At 40.9% G+C, this 25,372-nt stretch overlaps 1 protein-coding gene across 5 annotated transcripts in view; it reads right to left on the bottom strand.

The window, feature by feature from the left end:
• Positions 1–22,401, bottom strand: part of EFR3A (EFR3 homolog A) — a 191,612-nt gene extending 169,211 nt beyond the window's left edge. For 4 of the 5 annotated variants that reach the window (XM_048841671.2, XM_048841670.2, XM_048841669.2 and 1 more), the window contains exons 1-2: positions 22,300–22,400; positions 9,622–9,674 (exon numbers count right to left, since the gene is read on the bottom strand). Coding sequence is in view for 1 of the 5 variants with exons in the window: in XM_048841670.2 (XP_048697627.2) it covers positions 9,622–9,631 (10 nt within the window). In the remaining 4 variants the exon portion in view is untranslated. Of the gene's footprint in view, positions 1–9,621; positions 9,675–22,299 lie in introns of all 5 variants that reach the window. The other variant, XM_048841673.2, reaches the window with a different exon arrangement.
• Positions 22,402–25,372: the final 2,971 nt, after the last annotated feature.

A 25,372-nucleotide genomic window follows, 5' to 3' on the forward strand; every position in this document is an offset into this window, starting at 1 on the left:
TAGGCATAATATGTTCTCTGCCTATCAGGTTCACCATCTGCCAAGACATATTTTGAATATGTACTTGTATAACCTACTAAAAAGGTACAATTTTCTGGATAGAGTCCTAGTTGGGCAGTTGTAATTTGTTATTTTGTATTTTGCAGATTGTTTCATTATTATCTTGTAGACTCAACACTGTACAACTTTACTAAAATTGTTTAATGTTTTTCGTGTACACAGATATAAAGCAAAGTGCCCTTTGAATACTTACAATGAAATTATTTTAAAATCTCCTGAATAAAAGTAAGCCACCACTGTAGTCAATGTTCTCCTAGAGCCTTGTATGTTCAATTATTTTGTCATTTTATATTCTGTATGTTGAAACCTGCACTGTAACTGCATAACCAAGAGGAAAACTTGAACAACAGTGTTTAAAAAAACAAAAAAAATCAATAAAAGGTTTGTAATAGCAGATTGGTAAAAAAGAATGTTTCAAGAAAATACTAAAGTAAATCAGATTAAATCCTTCTTTGTCAACTATTTCAAGGAGAAATTACAATCTATGTGAAGATTCCTTTTCTAGTATCCACAATCAGGAAAGTTTTGTTCTGCGGTGTTTTAATACTACTCCATTAAATACTTCATATTGAAGCACAATTTTACATGAATAATTAATCTGAAGATTCTCTACACAAGTGAGATGTATAAGTACTTTGAACAAAACACTTGTATTAATATATATTTTCCACTGAGTAACTCTAATCAATTTTTATTTGAAAGGAACTCTTAAAGAATAGCTTTTATTTATAATCTGATCGGCGTATACATCAATATGACATGCAAAATGAAAAATGGGTTCACAGCTCGTCTGACAATTGAAGCACTGGTCGCAGCTCCATAGTTATGGTTGAGCTGAATTCTGCACTTAGACTATAGAGGGGAACAGGTCAGGACACTCATAATTGGGAAACTGGTCTTCAGAAATAACAACCAATCACCACCCTTCCTCTGAAGCTGACTGACATGTTACCATTCTATTGGTCTGATGAGTCAGTGATGAGAGAAGACTGGACTCAAGAATTCTCATTAATAAATAATTTTGGCCCCAACTGCCACTGCTCCTTAAAGTTTCTGTGGCTGCATACTACCTTGGGAATCAAGGCATGGCTGTCTAGGCTTCCCTGTGCACTGAGTAGCTGAGGCAAGAGTGCAGAGAAACTGAGCTCCAGTTCTCCCCACAGTGCTGCTTTCTGTTGTTAAAAACAATGAGGAAGACAGTAAGGAAGAAGTTCAGAGAGACAGAATGGGAAGGCAAGGGAACGGGGGAAACAATGGGGTGTTGGGCCTTGGGTAAAGAAGGCATGTGCATTGGGAAGGAGGCTTTAATAGGGAGATGGGCTTTATGCAAATAGGGAGTCTGGGGTGACAGGAAAAGGAAAGAATCCAGGCCAGAGGCTAGACCCTTGCAACCTGCCGAAATGCTTCAGGTTTGGGTCAGGTATGAAAATGACTCACTCTTGAGCTTGGATGGGCTTTAAAACTAGGTCCAAGCAGACTTTCTCTTCCTGTTCCTGCCTCATCATCCAATGGAATTAAGTTGAAAGGCTTCCCATGACATTTATAAACAGATTCCTTCACCATCACAGAATCCTGACTGCTACACAGCCCTCTCTCCCTACAACCCTCTCCTTCTTTATTTTTTGTTAAACACTGTTACAAAAGTATGTAAGTCTTTATGTTGGCTATGCAAGATACAGTGAGGGTTTCAACAATACAACACAGAATACAAAATGACAAACATTTAAAAATATATAAGGCTTTAGGAAAACTGTATTATGGTGGTCACCTATATTTCATAGGAAAAATTAAAAAAAAAACTTAGCTCCTTTTTCACTGGGAATGCTGCTTTCATTTATTTATGGACTAATGTGATTGCAAAGTCAAAGCAAATATAATCTTGGTTCCCACTCAGTATCAGGTATTTCCTCTTTGTTCATACTGGAGTTCGATAGGAGTTTAAAGTCATAATAAATTAGTGTGAATGGAAGTTTTTCCACTCCAATATTCTTGTTGGCTCTTTCAAGGAAATGTCTATCTTCTAGTCTTTCCAGAGTATTTGATTTCCCTTACTTCTTAAAGAATTACAAACTATTAGTTCTCTTTTACAATGTGGGGAAATATAGTTAGAATCATTTTTCTCAATATGTGCTTGTTTATAGTAGATGCAATACTATCCACCATTCTCGGCCAAAATCTGCAACAGTAGAATTCCTAGGACCACAAATTATGGAGAAACCCACTGAAATATTTTATTTCCATTTCAGTTTTGCAGACTTTTAAATACAAATCAAATTTAGCTGTGTACAACTTACATGCTAACTGGCATGGATATTTATTATTAGTTGTAGACTTGATTGTGTCCCTATTGTACCTACAAACAACCCTTTGAAATACAAAAAAGATTTTTTAGAAATGACCACTAATCTTCTCAAGTAACTCTGCCAGTAAATTTAGCATCTTTGTAGCAAGACATATAATACTTTGTATTCTTAGTTTTACATGATATTATGGAAATACCAGTTATAAATTAAAATATTAAGAAGGATAAACATTTTTTAAAAAGTATACAATCTCATATTTACTGATGTTTCAACACTTTCATGGAACTATTTCCCCCATATACACTCCCAATTGTGGCATTGGGGGCGGGGGGAAGAGTGGCATTGAACTATAAAGGCAACTTTGACAACATAAAAGCAACTTAAAAGATCTACAATAGCAATGTATTCTGTACAATTTCTGCTAGTAATATTAAAAGAAAGTTGGTAAGCTCATTGTTCAGTTGGTCATTAACTTACCATAATATTTTTTTTAAAACTCAACACAATATAAGACTGAAAAAGTTTTGCCATAAACAAGAAACAGAATATTAAGGAGAACAAAGGAAAGACAATATTGTGTGGGAAAGGAAGAGTTTGTATTTAAAGTTTTCAGCATCTGGTGCAATAGGTCTTGACTCAGTCTGTAAAAGACTTTGAGAACAATCTGTCCCATGTAAGATTTAAAACCTTAGTCACTAATTTACTTGGAGTTTGGAATGATTGGAAGACCCAAGGGAAAACAGACTTAAATCCCCATAGCATATAATACTATTTTTTAAACAAGCGTAATTTGTAATCTCAAGGAAGAGAACGCCTTCATTCCATTCAATCCACCTTGAAGTCAATAAATCAGACTTCACTTTACACAAACTAAAAAAAGAAAATCTTCAGCACATTCTTTGGCTGAAGATAAAAGTCATTACAGAATGTCAGAAACAGACACATCGGATTTGAGAAGTAGGAATGAAATTCTAAAATAGAAATAATTGAAGAAACCTAATCCAAGATTTTGGAATGCTTCTGTAACAATGAGTGAACAATTTGAGTATTCTAAAGTTGGGCTTGTTCTACATTAAACCTTGCTAATTCTCACATAATGAATACATATACCTGAATTCTAATGAGTGGTCTCTTTCCAACTACACAATTTAAATAGAACATTATAGTACTGTTTCCTATTATAAAAACATCACTACTGTAATTATTATTCTAATTAATACTATAGCCAGCTACACTTGTAAAAATAAAATGACTGACATTTTATGCATTATCTTGGTTTTCTTCATGTTTGCTTATTACCCTGCATACTCCAGTGACACACAATGGGCCTGCCAATCATTGTTGAGAATTCTAACTAGTTAACCACAAAAGGCAATATAAACATTCCACCACAAAAATTGTGAATTTACAGTTAAGACTGCTTAATTGTATTCCAATCAATTGAATCACTAAAAATCTAGAAAATCACTAGTTAAGACAACATTCACATCTACATCAATCTCAAGTCATATGCCTTGTCACCCAAGCACACAGCTCAGATTCTTCAGCTCCACAATGAACACACTTCCCACTCCAACCAGGATGGATAAACTGATTTTCTGTATTTAAATCACAAATATCAGATTTTTATTCAAATTATTTTTTTTAAAAAATGGTGCTTAAAACTAAATTTAAAGTTTGTTAAGGCCTAAATTTATAATCTATTAAAATTTAAACATAAATATGCTGCATCAATGAGGTCATCCTAAAATCTGAATGAATTATGTACATTTCTTTATATAACTAAAGAAGTATCAAGAAACCACCTCTAATTTATGAGGTCCATTCAAACTTTATAAATATAATCACATCATATACTGTATTAAGCAAGCATCTATATTGTTTTCAGTCTTTACAATGGAGCAATTTTATCCCCAAATTTAAGGGCTTTCAATTTCTGTTGTGCAGAAAATAAATTAAATTTAATTTATTTAATCCATTAAATACTTTTGGCAATGGTTTAGCCAGCAGGTGCAGAAAGGATCTTCTCTTCATTTGGATTAGCTCATTCAAAGTTAAGAAACCAACTTGGAACTGAAAAGCAGGAAAGTTTATTTTCTTACTCCAATCTATGAATGAAAACATGTGGCAGAGGATGCGATCTACTAACTCTAAAAATCTGAAGGACCTGGGACCAGTTTTTCAACGGCATTTTATATCTTAGATGTGTGATTGATGCTTTAGGAAATCCTACAAGGCACCTAAGCAGGTTAAATGTCTAGCTCCCACTGAATGTCAATTCATTTTATTTCAATGGGAGTTAGGTATTTACCCTGCTTAAGAAATTTTGAAAATCCCATTAGGCACCTATCTGCATTTTCAGGCACCTAAATACCCTCAAAAATCTGGCCCATGGGGACCAGAAACAATCCATCAATTCACTAACTGCAGATAATACTTCCTTTGCTTAATAAATCAAAGTTTTAAATATAAAACATGTTTTGTTAAGAAAAAATGTTTATGTATACAGCACATTTAAGGAAGATTTCTTTATCTAAAAAGATTAAACTGTTTTTGGACTTTTAATTGAATTCCAAATCCCATGCAAATGCAGAATGACACAAGTCCATAGTAAAAAATTATCTAGTAAATAAAGGAGTCATTCACCATTTTCAACATAATACAAATGTAAAAATTAAGCATCTGAATGTTCACTCTATATAATTACTTACATAAGTGTGCATAGACAGTATATATCCTCCTAGTTAGCAAAGAGTAGTACCAAATTTAGCGTGAGGACTATATTTGGTTGCAAATGAACACGAGACTGAACCTCTCTTTAGGAAAATAACTAAAAAGTACAAACACAAAACAAGATTAAACTCAATTATTTAAATCAAAGTTTCTCACTTGATTTAAATAATTAAAAACTGATTTAAAATCACTGATTTAAATAAATTTATCCATGCTCCAACATATTACCAGTCAAAATGCACATTCAATTTCTCACAATTACATGTACTCAAATGCACAATGTGAATTTCAATAGATGACCACAGACCTGTCTAGTGGCAATGAATTTGCCCATGAATAACTATGAGATTGAAGTCAATGTTTTACAGCTGAGTATGACAGTATGAATGAAGCTGTAACATTGAGAGGAGAAGGAGACTGTAGTGGAGCACTGAAGGATGGCCATGATCTAAGGTTTCATAGCAACATACTACTTCATAACAACTAGAAATGCTGAGAGTTGGTTAGTAGGAATCCTGTGTGACATCTACAAATTTACAGTGGTTTTATTTTCCAACTCAGAGGGGTTTTTTTTCCACTGCATTAATCTTGCGGCATTTTGAGTGCTACACCTAACCCCAATGCAACCAAAAGTTTCTAGCTTGAAATAAACTGGAGCTTTAAGCTCAAGGTAGCCCATCAGGAAGGACGGGTTGGAGACTGAGTGTTGCTGAAGCTCAAGCTAATAATGCAGGGAGGACTCAGCTTTAGAGAGTAAAAAGCTTGCATCTGATGAAGTGAGCTGTAGCTCACGAAAGCTTATGCTCAAATAAATTGGTTAGTCTCTAAGGTGCCACAAGTACTCCTTTTCTTTTTTAAAAAGCTTGAGTTACCATAGAATAGAATATCAGGGTTGGAAGAGACCTCAGGAGGTCATCTAGTCCAACCCCCTGCTCAAAGCAGGACCAATCCCCAATTTTTACCCCAGAGCCCTAAATGGGCCCCTCAAGGATTGAACTCACAACCCTGGGTTTAGCAGGCCAATGCTCAAACCGCTAAGCTATCCCACCCCCCTTAATGTCTCCCAATAAGCTGGTAAAGAATACTACAAGCATGTAAGAACAATAATACAGTATGCAAAATGTAAAGTAAGATGAATCAAGACACATCCCCAGTATACAACTTAAAGGGTGGGAGAGTGTGAAACGGTGGTGTCAGGATGACACCAGTGTCTCCCTAAAAAACAAAAACAAAAAAATAAAAAAAACACTATGTCAGAGGCAGGGAAAGATGAGTACAATCTTTAGTAAGCTTGTTCAGAGGCTTGCAAAAACCCATCTTCAAACTCATCTGTTCACAGCTAATATCCTATATTCTTTATAGTCTGATCCCATTCCTTTCCAATTAGAAATAATTACATGAAAAAATGTTAAGACAGAATATTTACCTTGGCTCCTTGTTCAAATGTACTAACATTACAGGTGTAGCTGCTGGCTTACATTCTCTCCCCAACCCATACCACTTGGTTACATACTGTACAAATTTTAGTTCTTGCTATTTATTTTGTGTACATTAGTACTGAATATCCCACTGCTCCTATCTCCAGATTTCTTTGCAGTCTGGTTCTGTTTCTGCACAAGAGCTACCTCTGCAACTCTAAAGTTATCCACAAGTCATAATCTCTTAATTTACACCAAAGCAACCATTTGATAAAGACAGATATGAAACATACAAGGCTGGTCCGGAGAGGATTTCTTCCCCGCCCCAAGAATGGGGGTAGGGATGGAAGGGGTAAATTTAGTTGGTAAAAAAAAATCTGACAATTATAAAAAGATATGATGGGCTACAAATAGCATCAAGCATCACTGCTTAAAGACAGATGTTCCACCGTTTTTACAAAAGTACTGCCCTAGTTTAAAAACCTTTGCTCTTGATTAAGCACCCATATACCTCTTGTGTGACCAATTCTCTATATGTCTAATCGATTGATTTATTATTCAAAGCGAGCAGGCTGACATTCAACATCAACAACCTTGACACATTCACTCAACAGGTCTTCTTCCTCACTTGTCTTCCCCATGAATCACCATTCTTTTGCGCTTCTTAAAGAAGCTACAAGCTTCCTCCCCATTTTTGGACCTTAATGGCCAAATCTTGTTTCTATTGTCTATGTACTACTCAAAAAGAAAGTTATGCTGAAGAGGTACCTAATCACAGACAAGCATATGCACTCCAGTTATAGTCATAAAGGACCATCAAGAGAATTAGTGCTATCAATCATTACAGACCACACACCCATTTATCTGAATTCCTTTTTAGGAATTCAGTACAAAATGTTCACACTGAATTCAAACCTAATATACAATAAAATTTAGTAATTAAATTGTGAACTGCCCTTCAATTTAAAATAAAACCCTCCTCTACTCCCAATTTATCTCTACTGCATTCCATTCTCTCCCAAAATCCAAATCACACACACTCTCTCAAACCCCATGTTCTGATTCAATAACACAAGTGTCAAAAAAGGAATAGCATTTCTATTATGTCACCACTCAGTTTGCCAGACCTGGGGAAAATATTTCTGATAAAGATAGAGGAAAAAATTAAATTTACATTTCTTCTATTAGGCTATTTCTCTTGACATCTTCACTGAAGCATTCTCAATAAAAAAAGAAATAAGAACACTATGCCAGCAACCTCAAAAGTGAATTCAACTATAATTTAATATCCATTTTGACAACATGCAAGCTATTAAAAATTGCTGACATACAACACCTACTCTGCATTCTACATAACATGTTCTCTTTACAAGAGCTCTCCCTATACTTAAATGAAGGAGATTGTTCTATTTCTTTATTCCATGATGCGGGGAAAAAAATGCAAAAATATTTATAGAAAGGTATTTCATAATCATGAGGGCCCAAACAGCAAACATCCAAATGCTGCTTCACCTACAGAACAGCAATTTACAAAAAGCTGTGACACTGTAACACAACAAAATACCCCAAAAATATTTTACAGTAAGTAGCAAGTAGTAACTAAATAGCAAAATACCCAACAGATTTAGCTCCTAACATATAGCACATATTTTGATTCATGGATTTCTGAGATGACAAGCAACCTAAAACACAAATTAGATTAATGTTTCCTGATCAATCCAGACATCTGTAAAATCCATATTCAAAACAGTATATCTATATTTTCAACAATCCTGGTTTTTGTTTTTGAAGACTCTCACTTAGTCATTATGAAAGAGAAATTCACTTATTATAAATACTACTTTTTGGGGGGGGTTTTTGGTTTGTTTGGGGTTTTTTTTTTTTGAGATAAGTTACTTTACTTGGTATTAATTGTGTGGTGGGTTCATTTCCTTCCCCAGCCTGAAGCTTTTATATACATGAGGTTTTTCTTCCTCAAGATACATGATCTTTTTGAATCTTAAAGATGCTTCTGTCAAAATGTTGGGAACACTGGGGCATGGCCACTAGGTAACTCGAGGGAATGGAAGACCACGAGTGTCGATGAAGCCCCCTCGCACTAGGCCCCGGTGTCCTTGGCCCCCCTCCTCCTGCCTGGAGGCACTCGCAGCAGCTCTGCGTGCTAGGCCCAAGTGTCCTTGGCCCCCCCGCCTGGAGGCACACACAGCAGTTATGCTGAGAATCTGCAACAGTATGTTGCAGAGTCAGACTGCCTGAAACTAAGCAAGGCCAAACAGGGGAGATATGGAAGAACAATGCTGAATAAAGCAGCTTTATGTATAGTTTAACAAATGATACAGAGAATCAGGGAACTAGCTGGGAACTGGATTGGCTGGCTATATGGATACTTGGAGCAGCTTGCTATTGAATAAGTATGCTGGGAAAAAGGATGTATAAAAGCCTGTGTAACTTCCTGCTCTGTTGTGCAGGATTTGAGATTTTATTCTCCCTGTACCTTTTTGCAGCTGCAAATAAACTTTTCTGCTTCTCCACCCCGTTGTGATTATTGGGTGTAGCACACCGGGTAACGAACCACTCAAGCTGTTGTTCAGCCTCTCGGCACTGGGTGCCGGCAACAAAAATGTTAGCTGTATTTTTATATATTAAGTATTAGACCTATCATTTTATAAGTTAACTATTCATTCTATTTACTATACAGTATTACTTACTATTTTAAAATACTTTGTGGGTAGGATTGCACTGGAGTACCACAGCTTCTTTTGTAACTTTTGTTTTGCCCCACCACATACTTTCAGTCACGTACTAAATTCACCATAATTTTATGATGAACAATTTTACAACTATGAAGATTTTATGATCACTGAGCAGTTAACAAGAAGTTGCCAACCTTATATATGAGATTTCATTTTTAAAATGTTCTCAACAGATATGTATTGGTACATGAATGTATGGCAAATCCAATTCCATTTTAAACTAAAAAGATAATACCTGCATTATTAGTTCCCTTATTTCACTTGGGTTCCCCCTACCCCAATTAAGCAATATTTAATACACAACATGATATCCTTAAACATTTTTTCAATATAACTAAAGGTTGTAATACTTACTACCAGGCATTGTTAGCCAGGAATTTGTCTTCAGTTTTGCAAGATGAAATAAGCTATAAGAAAATAAAAATATAATTTGAGTAAGAAGTCAAGACATTATGTACATTGGTTTAATGTATTAATTTCAAATGCAAAACATGCTTTGATAAATTTTTCCTTATGTATACAGCACATTGAAGGCAGTTTTATGAAACTAAAAAAATTTTTACAAAGCCATTTTTGTACATTTAATTGAATTCCAATTTCCATCCAAATGCAGCTTGACAATTCACAAGTAAAAAACCATCTAATAATAATAATAATACATCATTTTCTAACATCATAAAAAACAAAAATTAGTAATCTGACTACATGAATGTTGAGCTATATTATTGTTTAGAGTACTGTCATAAATATAAAGGGAAGGGTAAACCCCTTTGAAATCCCTCCCGGCCAGGGGAAAGCTCCTCTCACCTGTAAAGGGTTAAGAAGCTAAAGGTAACCTCGCTGGCACCTGACCAAAATGACCAATGAGGAGACAAGATACTTTCAAAAGCTGGGAGGAGGGAGAGAAACAAAGGGTCTGTGTGTCTGTATATATTCTGTCTTTGCCAGCGATAGACCAGAAATGGAGTCTTAGAACTTTTAGTAAGTAATCTAGCTAGGTACGTGTTAGATTATGATTTCTTTAAATGGCTGAGAAAAGAACTGTGCTGAATAGAATAACTATTTCTGTCTGTGTATCTTTTTTGTAACTTAAGGTTTTGCCTAGAGGGGTTCTCTATGTTTTGAATCTAATTACCCTGTAAGGTATCTACCATCCTGATTTTACAGGGGGGATTTCTTTATTTCTATTTACTTCTATTTTTATTAAAAGTCTTCTTGTAAGAAAACTGAATGCTTTTTCATTGTTCTCAGATCCAAGGGTTTGGGTCTGTGGTCAACTATGCAAATTGGTGAGGCTTTTTATCCAACATTTCCCAGGAAAGGGGGGGGGTGCAAGTGTTGGGAGGATTGTTCATTGTTCTTAAGATCCAAGGGTCTGGGTCTGTAGTCACCTAGGCAAATTGGTGAGACTTTTTATCCAACATTTCCCAGGAAGTGGGGTACAAGGTTTTGGGAAGTATTTTGGGGGGAAAGACGTGTCCAAACAGCTCTTCCCCAGTAACCAGTATTAATTTGGTGGTGGTAGCGGCCAATCCAAGGACAAAGGGCGGAATATTTTGTACCTTGGGGAAGTTTTGACCTAAGCTGGTAAAGATAAGCTTAGGAGGTTTTTCATGCAGGTCCCCACATCTGTACCCTAGAGTTCAGAGTGGGGGAGGAACCTTGACAGTATCCTCTGGTAAGCAAAAAGAAGTACCAAATTTAATAAAACTACATTTAGTTGCAAATCAACATGTTTTAACGGTTATAACAACCAAGGAGAATGAACCTCTCAAATACAAAATAGGATTAAAATCAATTTTTTAAATCAAGGTTTAGTGCTTGCTGATTAAAATCAGTGATTTAAGTCAATCTATCATGTTTGAAAAGTATGCCTCTCCACAAGGACAAAGTTAAAGCTTTTATTTTTTGTGGAGGGGGAAAGCATGTGTATTGTGGGTGGTGCATGTTTGTATAATAAAGATGAATTAACAACTTTGGTTGAAAATTTGGCTCAGGGATTATAGAGAACAGATATTTTCTGGCTTCATTAAGGGTACATTTGTAGTACACATAATTGAGCAGCCTTAACAAGGTTTTAATTAAAAGAGCCTGATGTTTATGAGTGTTGAATTTTTGACAACCGCAATGAATGGGGACACAATACACTTTGCCAGTGAAACATTATAGGTAGAAGGTAGAGACAAATATAATTACAGTTGCCTGACACTTCCTATTATAAGACCCTATTTTCGAAAGCTTATAAATTTGCCAAACCTCAATTGTTCAGGCTGAAGTTTTTCATACCAGGTGTGAGCCTAATGCTGAAGTTTTTGAAAATTTTGTGCTGAAACAGTTTAACTGTTTCTGAGAACAAGCTTAAGAAAAATTTTTCCCACATAATTTTTTTTTACAACCTTTCCACTGAGAAGTTTTAGCACCCCCATGCTTTAGAACAGGCAGTAGAAATCTAAGAGGGAGTCACCTTGGTGTGAGGGGTGTGCCTTTTCTCCCAAGTCCACAGGGATCGGAAAGCTGCAAAGAGGAGCTAGCCAGAGACTTTGACTGGACTTTCTCTGTGCTGACTGGCTGTGTGCTCCAAACCTCCCCCTTCCTCAGTCTTTTCACTTTATGTCACTAGGGTTGCCAGCTTTCTACCTGCACAAAACTGAACACCCCTACCCCGCCCCTTCTGAGGCCCCTCCCCAACTTGCTCCATTCCCCCCCCCCCGGTCGCTTGCTCTCCCCCACCCTCACTCTTTTTCACTGCGCTGGGGGTGCAGGCTCTGGGTAGGGACCGAAATAAGGGGTTCACGGTGCAGGAGACTCCAGCTGGGGTTGCGGGCTCTGGGGTGAAGCCAGGGATGAGGGTTTGGGATGCAGGAGGCGGCTCAGGGCTGGGGGTTGAGGTGGTGCAGGATACAGGCTCCAGAAGGAAGTTTGGGTGTGGGAGGGGACTCCAGGCTGGGGGCAGGGGGTTGGGGGAGGGGGGGTCCCGGCAGCACTTACCATGGCTCCCAGGAAGCAGCTGCCAGGTCCTTCTGGCCCCTTGGTGCATGGGCGGCCAGGAAGGCTCCGCACACTGCCCTCACGCGCCTCCCCCGCAGCTCCCAGCCAATGGGAGCTGAGGAGCTGGCACTCAGGGTAGGGGAAGCGTGCAGAGCCTCCCTGGCCACCCATGCGCCATGGGGCCGCAAGGACCTGATGGCTGCTTCCGGGAGCTGCGTGCAGCTAGGGCAGGCAGGGTGCCTGCCTTAGCCCTGGGCCCCCGCTGCACCACTGACTGGACTTTTAATGGCCCAGTCGGTAGTGCCAACTGGAGCCACCAGGGTCCCTTTTTGACTGGGCATTCCAGTCGAAAACCAGACACCTGGGAACCCTCCACTTACACTCTTCTCCCCTTCTGTTCCCTCATCCTCCTTCTCTTCAATGTCCTTTCTCTCTTTCCCTCATCCTCCTTCTCTTCAATGTCCTTTCTCTCTGCCCTTTAGCTTATCCCCTCCAAACTAAACCCACCAGAGAGACAAAATAAAAACTGTGGAACTAATATATTTGCTGCCACCAGATTGTACACTCTGCTTGTGTGTCGTATGCCTTCCCTGTCTGTCTGGTCTTTTTAGTCTGTAAGTGTTTCAGGGAAAGGACTGTTGTTTTGTTCTGTTTGTACAGCTCCTAGTGCTTTGTGGTTCTGGCCCAAAATTAGGGTTCCTAGCACTCCAGTAATAAAAATAATAAACAGTGGGCCCAAATTTGACCAACTTATAACCTTCTGAAACTTATAGTAAAGATTTGTTAGAACCCAACAACTAAATTCTCTGAAGATTCCATGTGCACTAGTAGTGCTGCATGCTGAAACAGTTCCCAGATGCTACCCAGACCACACATGCACAATCCCCATGAAGCAACTAAGCCCGTTTCTTCCCAAGACTGCAGAGGCTGAGCAAAACTTTCCCCGCAGTTGCTGGGGGCTGCTGTAGCTCTGATTATCAGAGCTGAGAGCACAGGAAAGCCTCCCTTCTTTCAGCAACTAACTTGCTGGAACTCACAGAATGAGGCAGGGGTCCTATGGAAAAAATATTGAATATTTAACTAAAAGTTATATCCTAACACATACGCACATGGGACTGAATTAAGTTTGCATGGGCAACCTTAATTCTGGCATTTTTTAATCTTTGAGTGCTTGACTAAGCAACCTTAATATTCTTTTATATGTCATTATTTATATACTGCTCCAGTGTGTACTAGGTGCTTTACATACATGTAAGACAGGTCTCCTGCCCCAAAGAGCTAATGTGCAACAAATGCAGTGTGAACTTTAGGTACTCAGCTCTTAGGGGAGGAGAGGGGAGGGGGAGTGAAGGCTGAAAGGCATTTTCCAAGCTATGGCAAAACATGATTGAAATTTACAACAACTCCCTGGACGATGAGGCAGAGAATGGCCTAAAGTTCAACAATCTGCATCCTGCCTACAGTCACCAGGCACCTAGCTGGCAGCCATAAACAACCTTCCAGCATCTACATCACAAAACTGGCTAGCTTTCCCTGTTCATTGATGGACAAGGTCCTGGATAGATGGAAAGCACATTATGCCACTGACAACTGTCCAGAGCTATGTGACATGGCAAACCATAAGGCTGAAGACCCAAGGACAAACACTGATCCCTAAATATTTCCCCATGCTTATTTCCCCCCCCCTACTGTTACTCACACCTTCTTGTCCACTGTTGGAAACGGGCAATCCTGATGATCACTGCAAAAGTTTTTTTTCCTCCTGCTGATAATAGCTCACCTTAATTGATCAATCTCATTATAGTGTGTATGGCAACACCCATTTTTTCATGGTGTGTGTGTGTGTATATATATATCTTCCTACTGTATTTCCCACTGCATGCATCCGATGAAGTGGGCTTTAGCCCACGAAAGCTTATGCTCAAATAAATTTGTTAGTGCCACAAGTACTCCTCATTCTTTTTGCTGATACAGACTAACACGGCTACCACTCTGAAACCACTGATCCCTCTGTCACTTGAGGAAGTACGAAAGGCCATTCCGAAGTTACAGAGTGGATGCACTGTTGGACCTGACATTCCCCCAGACCTGCTCAAAGATGCTTTGGAAGCAGTGAGCAACAGCCTGCAACAAATATTCTTCAAAGTGTGGGCATCTGGCGAAGTACCAACAGAATGGAATAATCATATCATAGTATCCCTGTACAAGGGCAAAGGATCTCGCACTGAGTATGGGAACTTCAGGCCAATTTCATGGTTGTCAGTCCCTTGAAGGTGTTTGCTCATGTTCTGCTTGGTAGGATGCAGATACTCCTTGACAGAGGTCAACAATGGACACTGTCATTACCCTCTGGCTGATCTGTACCAAGAATTTAACTACCCACTTCACGTGGCATATATTGACATCAACTTGGCTTTTGATTCCGCTAAATCTGGCGCATGGTCTTCACACCAGTACCTGTGTGAAAGTCATGCTGGTTAACAGCTTTCGCTGCATTTCTACACAACTTTGGGTGTGAGATAGAGTTGCACTCTCACCCTGGCACTTTCTGTCAAGCTATTGACTGGATATTCGGACTTGGGGCTCCTCATATCAGAATCAACATCGGTAAGAAATGTTCACCAACACACACGACACGGATGAAGTAGCCTTGCTTGGGGAGAAGTCATAGAATTTCAGTCCCACCCTCCAAGGTTTCCGGAAGGCTACCCCCACTATGGGGTTGAACGTCACATGCCAGAAGACCAAGGTTCAGAACCTTGGAGCTGGGCCACCACAATACCTTGTGAAGAGTTGGTTCAAAACTGTCATCTACCTAGGCTGAAAGCAAAATTCAGATGGCCAAAGCAAACCGGACATTCTCTGACAAAGATGTCTTCTCACTTCCTGCATGAAGTTCACGTCTCACTTACAGATGCAGAAACATCTTTAAGCTGAGACAAAGTTCTGGATCGATCAAACCTGCGTATTACCTGTACTGCTGTATGGATTAGAAACCTGGACTCTCTTATAGGCAGATTTTGAGTGGCTAGAGACTTTCCATATGCACTGGTAACACTAAATCCTGAACATAAAGTGGTCTGACTTTATGCAAAACATTACAATCTTGCTGAGAGATGCCTTCTTTCAATCGCTCATTATATTCAAAAGCAGCATTGCATGCTCTTTGGTCATGTCATCAAATTGGACAAAAACCACCCCAGCACACCATGCTCTCAAATTCCCCATTGGTGCATGAAGAGGTGCACATCTTGACTCTATGTGGCACTGACCACTGGGCCACCACAGAGATCTCTAGAGCCTCAGGATTGAGCCAGAACTGGGAACTTTCCTACAAAACGCCTTGTGAGAAATCGGAAGAACTGTGCCATACTGAGAGGTCAATAGAGGTGGTTTTGGAATAAACTGATAAATTAAACAGTAGTAAGTCACCAGGACCATATGGTATTCCCCTAAGAGTTCTGAAGGAACTCAAATATGAACGTGCACAACTACTAAATATGGTGTGTAACCTATTGTTTCAATCAGCATCTGTATCGGATGACCGAAAGATAGAGAACGTAATGCTGGTTTTTAAAAGATACTAAAGAGTATCCTCGCAATTACAGGCCAGTAAGCTATCTTCAGTATCAGGTAAACTGGTTGAAAATATAGTACAGAATTATCAGACACACACATCAACCCGATATGTTGAGGAAGAGTTAACCCAGCTTTTGTGAAGGGAAATCATGCATCCGATGAAGTGAGCTGTAGCTCACGAAAGCTTATGCTCAAATAAATTGGTTAGTCTCTAAGGTGCCACAAGTACTCCTTTTCTTTTTGCGAATACAGACTAACACGGCTGTTACTCTGACACCAATCTACTAGAATTCTTGGAGAGTATGTGGACAAGGGTAATCCAGTCAATATAGCATACTTGAACTTTCAGAAAGCCTTGACAAGGTCCCTCAACAAAGGCTCTTAAGCAAAATAAGAAGTAATGGAATAAGAGGGAAGGTCCTTTCACGAATCAGTAACTGGTTAAGACCGGAAATAAAGGTAGGAATAAATGGTCAGTTTTCACAGTGGAATTAGGTAAATAGCAGTGTCCTCCAAGGATCTGTACTGGGACCAATGCTATTCAACATAATCATAAATGATCTGGAAAAAGAGGTAAACAGTGAGACGGCAAAGTTTGCAGACGATACAAAATTATTTCAGATTGTTAATGCCAAAGCTGACTGGGAAGAGTTAGAAAAGGATCTCCCAAAACTGGGTGACTGGGCAACAAAATGGCAGATGAAATGCAATGTTGATAAGTTCAAAGTAATGCACATCAGAAAACATAATCCCAACTATACATACAAACTGATGGGGTCTAAATTAGCTGTTACTACTCAAGAAAGAGATCTTGGAGTCATTGTGCATAGTTCTCTGTAAACATCTGCCCAACATACAGCAGCAGTCAAAAAAGCTAAGAATGTCAGGAACCATTAGGAAAGGGATAGACAATACTGAAAATATCATAATGGCACTATATATATCCATGGTATGCCCACACCTTGAATACCACATGCAATTCTGGTCACCACATCTTAAAAAAAAATGCATTAGAAATGGAAAAGGTACAGAGAAGGGCAACAAAAATGACTAAGGGTATGGAACAGCTTCCACATGAGGAGAGATTAAAAAGCCTAGGACTATTCATCTTGGAAAAGAGACAATTAAGGGGTGATAGGCTAGAGGTCTATAAAATCATGAATGGTGTGGAGAAAGTGAATAAGGAAGTATTATTTACCCCGTCACATAACACAAGAACCAGAGATCACCCAATGAAATAAATAGGCAGCAGATTTATCACAAACATAAGGAAGTACTTCTTCACATAGCACACAGTCAACCTGTGGAATCTATTGTCAGGGGATGTTGTGAAGGCCAAAAGTATAACTGGATTTAAAAAAATTACATATGTTCCCTGAATATAAGTTCATCATAAGCTATTAGACAAGAAGGTCAGGGACACAACCCCACATTCAGGGTGTCCCTAAGCCTCTGACTGCCGGAAGCTGGGACTGGACAACAGGGGATGGATCACACGATAACTATCCTGTCCATTCCCTCTGAAGCACCTGGCACTGGTCTTTGCCACAAGACAGGATACTGGACTAGATGGACCATTAGTCTTACTCAGATGTCTACGCAGCAAATAAACAAAACACAAAACCCACACCTCACGGCTGGCCCATGCCATCAGACTCGGGCTAGCAGGGCTCAGGCTGCGGGACTGTTTCATTTCTCTGTAGACTGACCAGGCTTAGGCTGAAGCCCAAACTCTAGGACACCCCCCACCTTGCAGGGTCCTAGAGCTTGGGCCGCAGCCCAGCCATCTACACAGCAGTAAAACAGCACTGCAGCCATAGCCTTGGTCAGCTGGCACGAGCCTGAGTTGGCTGGCACAAGCCAGCCACAGGTGTCTAGTTGCTGTGTAGACATATCCTTAGAGTTATGGCTCTGTCAGAATGCTGTTCTATTCTGACAAGTGACTAAAACTGGTAAGCGGCTTAGAAAGAGCACAGCTTTACTTCCAGATCCCAGGCTTAATCTGAAGGAAAGGCAGTTAGAAAAGCCATTCTTTAGCTTTTAACCACACAAAACTTGATATAAATCCACAATACCATTTATTTGTATAGACTTTCATTATGCATAGCGAAGAACATATATCATTTAATATTCCAATCAATTAATATTATTGTCTGCGCTGGCAGACCCATCCACCTGAAAATAGCTGCGACATAAACTCTAGAAAGCCACAAACACTGACTTTGTTGCAGTCCAAAGTCTTTTGATCAGCATGCCCTGGAAGACCAAAAGAGCTCTACAGCAGAAGGTTAGTGCGAGGTGGGCTCTTACAAGCTAAAAATGTCACATAGCATATTCCACAATTCCAGATTCTCACAATAGTCAATCTCCCCTCCTGTTGCCATAAATTCCAAGAGAATTAATACAGCCTTTGGGCTGAAGTAAAGCAATCAGTGCAACGCCCGGTAATTATAGCTCTAGGCTCAGCCTCCAATCAGCCAACTAGAAATTGCTATGTCAATTTAAAATGTGTGTGCTGGCGGTGGGGAGGAATAGTAATACTTCCTTACTTCTTATCCTGTCCTTAACCAACTAGTCTATTTGAGCCCACAACAAAGTCGCAATCCTGAGTCTGGGAGGAAATACAGTATTGTGATTAGGGTACAGTAATGGGAGTCAGGAGATCTGTATTTTTATTAACAGCTCTTTCACAAGCCTTGGGAGACACTAATTTTGGATTTCCCAACTGGAGATTTCTAGGGTTCTTTTTTGGAAGAGATGAACAGCCCCCAAGCCCAAATAAAGATCATGATATAGATGCTCAGTGCCTCTGAAAAATCAGGCACGAGGCATCTCAGGTTGGGCACCCAAGAACTGAAGCATTCAGAATTATTGTTCACTTGTACCTTTTGCCTTTCACCTCTGTTCAAGTTCCCCATCTGCAATATTGAAATAATGTGTCACACAGGGGTATCGGTGAGGCTAAATGTATTTTTTTGTAAAGCAGACAGAGATCCTCAATAGGTACTACTGATGTATATGTACAAATATTATGACTGTTGCCATGGAAACTACCACAAATTCAGCTTTTATATGCTGCAGAATCAATTCAAAAGAAAGCTGACTGAAAAGGATCAAGCCCGTTTTTAAACAAATCTTCAATCATTACAAAACCTGGCAATAAAATGTATGAAACAAGTGAGTAAAAAGGAAAGTTTTCCCCATGTAACTGACAGCCACAAATCTAACATGCTCATCCACAAAGAAAAAAAAAAAGAAAAAAAAAGCCTAAAAGTGCCATAGTACTGGTAACCATCTTATTTCACCCTGATATGATGCTCCTAAGATACTCAGGTTTCAGAGTAACAGCCATGTTAGTCTGTATTCGCAAAAAGAAAAGGAGTACTTGTGGCACCTTAGAGACTAACCAATTTATTTGAGCATATGCTTTCGTGAGCTACAGCTCACTTCATCGGATGCATACTGTGGAAACTGCAGAAGACATTATATACACAGAGACCATGAAACAAAATGTCTTCTGCAGTTTCCACAGTATGCATCCGATGAAGTGAGCTGTAGCTCACGAAAGCTTATGCTCAAATAAATTGGTTAGTCTCTAAGGTGCCACAAGTACTCCTTTTCTTTCTAAGATACTCAATCTGCCAGCCATCAGTTTCCATTTCTCTCAGTAAAGTCCATCTCTGAAAGTGCCATCTCAGAATCTAGCTATTAACATAAAATAGTAGAGAAGCACCATATTAAAATAAAATCAACTGAAAGCACTGATTAAAGTACATAAATGGTATTTTTATCACATAAAAATGATATAAGTTGATTAGAGGGAACCACACATTTTGGAACAAAATGTGCTACTGGAATTGCTTAGGATTCTTTGAACAGCTGTCATAACTTTTGCTTTCTATGCTAAACTATGATAATCCCATTCATAGACATTTTTATTGAAAACCCCCTAACATTAGCCATTTTAGTGATGTCAAAATACAGATGTTACATGGCACAAAATTCATGAAACAGTTTATTTTCATTTCCTTTAAAGCTTATGGAGCCAGAACAATGGCAGTCTATTTCCACAACAGGTCTCTGATCCAACAGCCAACCAATCATCTGGGAATCTGAAAGTCATCAGTGTTACTAATGTGGACACCTACTAGCACCCACTGTAGTTAGGAACGTAAACAATTTCCTGCATAGAATCACAGAAATGCAGGGCTGTGAGGAACCTCAAGAGGTCATCTATACCATCTCTGAAAGGTCTTTATCTAACCTGTTCTTAAAAACCTCCAATGACAGGGATTATACAATCTACCTTGGTAATCTAGTCCTATAGTTAGAAAGTTTTCTTCATAGTTAGCCCACTACATACAAGTAACCTGTTGAGAGATTCTTCGGCATTTTATCCACTCCCCCAAGCTTGGAGTGAAATCTATATTTTAGTGGGAAAAATGGTGTGGAGAAAGTGAATAGGGAAGCGCTATTTACCCCTTCATGTAACACAAAAACCTACTGCCTATTCATTTCAATGTGTGATTCCTGGTCCAAAACAAACATAAGGAAGAACTTCTTCACACAACATAGAGATCATCTGTGGAACTCATTGCCAGGAGATGTTGTGAAGGCCAAATCTATAACTGAGTTAAAAACAAAATTTAGATGAGTTCATGGGGGATAGGCCCATCAATGGCTATTAGCCAAGATGGTCAGGGACCCAACGCGATACACTGGGTGTCCCTAAACCTCTAACTGCCAGAAGCTGGGACTGGACCACAAGTGATCACTCAATAATTACCCTGTTTTGTCCACTCCCTGTTCATTCATTCCATTGAATGAACCTGGCACAGACCACTGTCAGAAGACAGGATACTCTGCTAAACAGACCATTGGTCTGACCCAGCATGGCTATTCTTATGTTCTTAATGATTCCATTTTATTAGACCTGAAGTAGAAGATCAATCATACTCTTTGCAGTTTTAGTATTGCAGTCTAATGGAATTCCAAATTTTGATACAGGTATACATATTTACACTCACACAGACATATGTACACTAGGATGGGGTAAGAGAGTAGAGGAGAAAATGGGGAAGGAAGTTTAACATTTTCCAACATTACAGTATTTGAAACCAGAAATCAATCACTGCTATCTTATTTGTAAAATAATTACCTTCAGTTCCCACTTTTAACACTGTTTTTTCTGAATGAACAATCATAGACCTGCCAACTCACTCATTTTGGCACATTTTAGAGTGTCTTTTCCTCCTATGAAGGATTTAACAGCGTGTTTCAAAAGCAATGTAAAGTCTCACTTAGTGAAGTTCTCCCAGTGTAATGGCCCTACAATCAGTATTTTAATCCCCCAAATTTGTAATTTCTCAGTGAAATTTTATGTAAACATTTTAGAGCCTATTTACAGAGTCTTTCAACAGACAAGCTCTGTACTGCAGTCCATCATACCATAAACAAATTTCCCCCCAAAGGTCAAGTTTAGTCTCTATAATACACCAGCCCCTCAGAGAGATGGAAAGCTATCATCATGGATAGTCACAAAACCGTGTAACTTTCATCTAACACTACAAAGGTCAGATCTGCATTGTCACACATCACTGTCATGTGTTGCCAGGACACAATCATCCTAAGAGTGTCAGACAAGCAAATGACATTTGTTAGTGCTAAATGGATTCCCTGAACAGCTTGACAGCACGCTACAATATTTGTATCATGGTGTTTGGTCAATACTATGCAAGACAGACCTGTATGTATACCATATCAGGATATCACTCAACGAAAAACAGAAACACCTGCCTCCAGACACTACAATACCAAGGGACATAGTGGTGTTAACACCACTATCTCATCCTGCCACAGGACTCTGTGCCGCTTTTACAGATCCAGACTAACGCGGCTAACCCCCTCTGATACTTGACATCACAACATAGTATCAGGGGGCTGTTCCGTGATGAGTTCGCGGCCCCTTCCCACAGCGAGTGACCCACCCCCCCGCCGGCCCCAGGCGCTGCAGTGGACACTGACGTGGTGAAGCCACAGCAGGGCTCGGGAGGCTGGCTGGCGGCCGGGGCAAACTTTGCAGCACAGCCCCACGCGGGCACTCGGTGACACCTGGAGCGCTCTGCGATGTGATTCCGGGCCAGGTGACTTCCCAGCCCGGCGGAGCGACGCGCAGGGCGCGCGGACACCACGCGAAGGTTAGCTGGCTGCGCAGCACCAGGAGCGCGGGAACTGCGGGCCCGGGGGCCCAGGCACCAGGATACAGGCGCGCGGGGGCGCCTCGGACGCCAGTCCCCCGCCTCGCGCCGGCCGGCACCGTTGGCGAAGTGCCCCAGCCTCCGTGCGGCGCCACAAGCCCGACCGCCTTCGCCTCGCTTCCCTGCTGCCGCCTCTCGCCTCGGGCACCCTCCTTCCCGCGCTTCCTCTCCCTCCCCCGGAGCCGCTCACTTGCCGTCGCAGACTCACCTCAGCCACGACTCCTCTTCCTCGGCTTAGCCGCAGCCATTTTGCTCCTCCCGGCTACTGAGGCTGCTGGCGCGCGGAGCACTGTGGGAGTTGTAGTTCTTTCGGGGGAGGGCTCCTCGCCTTCCGCGGTCACTGTCGCGGCCCAGTCTCCTAGTTACCCCCCGAGGCGCGACCCCGGCACTGAGGCTGCTTAACCCCAGAGGCAGCCCTGCCGCAGCTGAGGGTCACTGGGGGAAGCCGGGTGGAAGGGGCAGCTCACGCATACAAATCCCAGCATGCTGTGCGAATCATAAACTATCAGGGTTGGAAGGGACCTCAGGAGGTCACCTGGTCCAACCCCCTGCTCAAAGCAGGTGAAAAAGTTTTTCCTAATATCCAACCTAAACCTCCCCCACTGCAACTTGAGACCGTTACTCCTCGTTCTGTCATCTGCTACCACTGAGGACTGTCTCCCCCTGCTTGGCGTTGCTAATGGTCTCTGAATGCGGCCATCTCCGACCTTTTCCCCCCTCAGCCATCACCGTCAGGTGCCCCAGGCAGACAGTGGGAGGCACCAAGGTGCGCCAGTGCCCAAAGTCCCTGCACTGGCAGGTCAGGGATTAAGTGAGGTAGACTCAGCTAATCCTGCCCAGTGACCCTGCAGAAAACCCACACTCACTGCCAATCTGACTGGGGGGGAAAGCCCTTCCTGGCCCCTCTTGTGGCAATCAGACCCTGAGTGTGTCGGCAAGAACCGGCCTGCCACGCACTTGAAAAAGAGACTGTGCGGTGGCACCTCAGGGCACTGACCCATCCTGCCCACTGTCGCATCTCCTGACCTGGCCATCGCTGGTACTTCAGAGGAAGGAAATAAAAAAACACCTGAACAGACTTGGTGACAAGAGATTCCTTCTTGAAGCCTAAGGGTGGCCGGCTGAAGCCTGGACACATGAGCTTTTAGGCACATAAACCATAAATCAGAAATGACCCTTAAGGCTGCTGAGTCCTGCCCCCTACCAGCACAAGCCAGCCCCTCATTCATCTGCGCTCATAAATTTGGCTAGCTCACTCTTAAAACTAAGTTGTTTGCCGCCCACAACTATTAGGAGGCTGTTCTAGAACCTCACTCCTCTGAGAGTTAAAATCTTCTAATTTGTAGACTGAATTTCATAGAATCATATGAGGTGGAACCATAGGTGGTGGAATCTCCATCCTTAGAGGTTTTTAAGGCCTGGCTTGACAAAGCCCTGGCTGGGATTATTTAGTTGATGTTGGTCCTGCTTTGAGCAGGGGATCGGACTAGATGACCTCCTGAGGTCTCTTCCAACCCTAATATTCTGATTCTATAAGAGGCTGAGCGGGAACAGGGCCTTTGGGTGGAACGCAGGTGGCCCCCCACTGCTAGGGAGCTTCTGGTGGTGGTGCTGTAAAGGCAGCAGGACAGCATGCCTCCAAAGGGAGGTGTGCCGCATCCAGCATTTCTTGCCCCGTTTGGGGTGGCTTAGCCTCCCCAAGCCTCTTATACCTGCCGCCCATAAGCAATTATGTCCATTCTCAGCCTTCTTACTAGGCTAAACAAGCCAAGCTCTTCCAGTCTCCTCTGGCCCTACATTCCCTTGGTCATCCTAGTAGCGCTTCTCTGCACCCGTTTCACTTCAAATTCATCTTTCTTGAACATGGGTATCCAGAATTGTACATGTTATTTCAAATGACGTCTTATCAGTGCTCTATACAATGGCTTGAATACTTCCCTATCCCTACTGGAAAAACCTTGCCTGATACATCCCAAGATTGTATTCACCTTTTCACAGTGTTACCAGAAAACTTGGGAGGTATCTTTATAAAGGACCCCCTCCCAGACAGGCCCGTTTACTCTGAATTAGTATCTATCACCTATGGTCATACCAATAATTACATTACTCACTCTAAGGAAGAAAACAAAAGGGATTTATTAACAAAACAGATCAGTGGTTTAATGAATAACAGAGGAATAAAGATAGATATTTCTATTACACTGTATTGATGGAAGCAGGAGACAACAGAAAACCAGATGGGATCAGCAAACCCAGGAACCCCTCGAGAACCAGGACTAGGAGCCTCAGGAGAACACGCCACCACTAGAGCAAGCCACCACTGGATTGGATACGGAACCGATCAATGGCAGGAACAGGTAGGTGTATTCTTCTTCAATGTTACCACAAACGAGCACAGGCTACCTCTAGGACAGACAGCAACCGGCACACTGTGTGGAACTCTTATATACTTTCCTGTTGCCAGGCAGATTTTCCTGCCTTTTCCTTCAAATTTCCTGCCTCTGCCTCTGTTACTAGGCAGAAGTCCCTTAAGCTTACCCAATCAAAAATAAGCAACAAAGAAAAGAGTGTCAAGCCAAGAAACAAGAAGGCAAAACAACATGGAGGATAACAAACAACAAAACAAAATGGCAGAAAATTCCTAACAACAGCTGCATCACCTTGGTGTCTCATAGTCATCCTGTGCTTGACACACACATCCATGTCTTTCTCCTCTCTTGCTTCCAGCTGATGATTCCCCCGCCCCCGCAGCCTGTAGCAGAAGTTACTATTATTAGACCCTAAGTTCTTGTTTTTACACTTTGTACTATTCAATTTCATGACATTTCCATCACGCTAGTCTTCAAGCTCATCCAGATCTTCCTGTATAATATCCTGATCCTCCTCTGCATTGATGATGCCTCCCAACTTTTTTATCTTTGGAAAATTTCAAATAGTACACTCCTACTTTCTGTGCCAAGGTCATTAATAAAATATTGAATAAGATTGGTCCCAAGACCTATCCTTGAGGAACTCCACTAGTAACATCACTCCAGTCCAATAATTCACCTTTTCAGCACAACCCGTTGCCTTGTCACCTTTAGCCAGTTCCTCATCCATTCTACCATTCTTGTACTAATCCTCATCTTGTCTAATGTAACTAATATTTTTCTATGTGCTGCCATGTCAAATATTTTACTGAAGTCCAAGTATATTAGCTCTACTGCATATCCCTTATCTAAGATATCAGTTATTTCTCAAAGAAGGGAATTAGGTTAGTCTGTCATGATCAACCTTTAGTC

This window comes from Caretta caretta, chromosome 2 (genome assembly GCF_965140235.1).
Source record: "Caretta caretta isolate rCarCar2 chromosome 2, rCarCar1.hap1, whole genome shotgun sequence".
Classification (NCBI taxonomy): domain Eukaryota; kingdom Metazoa; phylum Chordata; order Testudines; family Cheloniidae; genus Caretta; species Caretta caretta.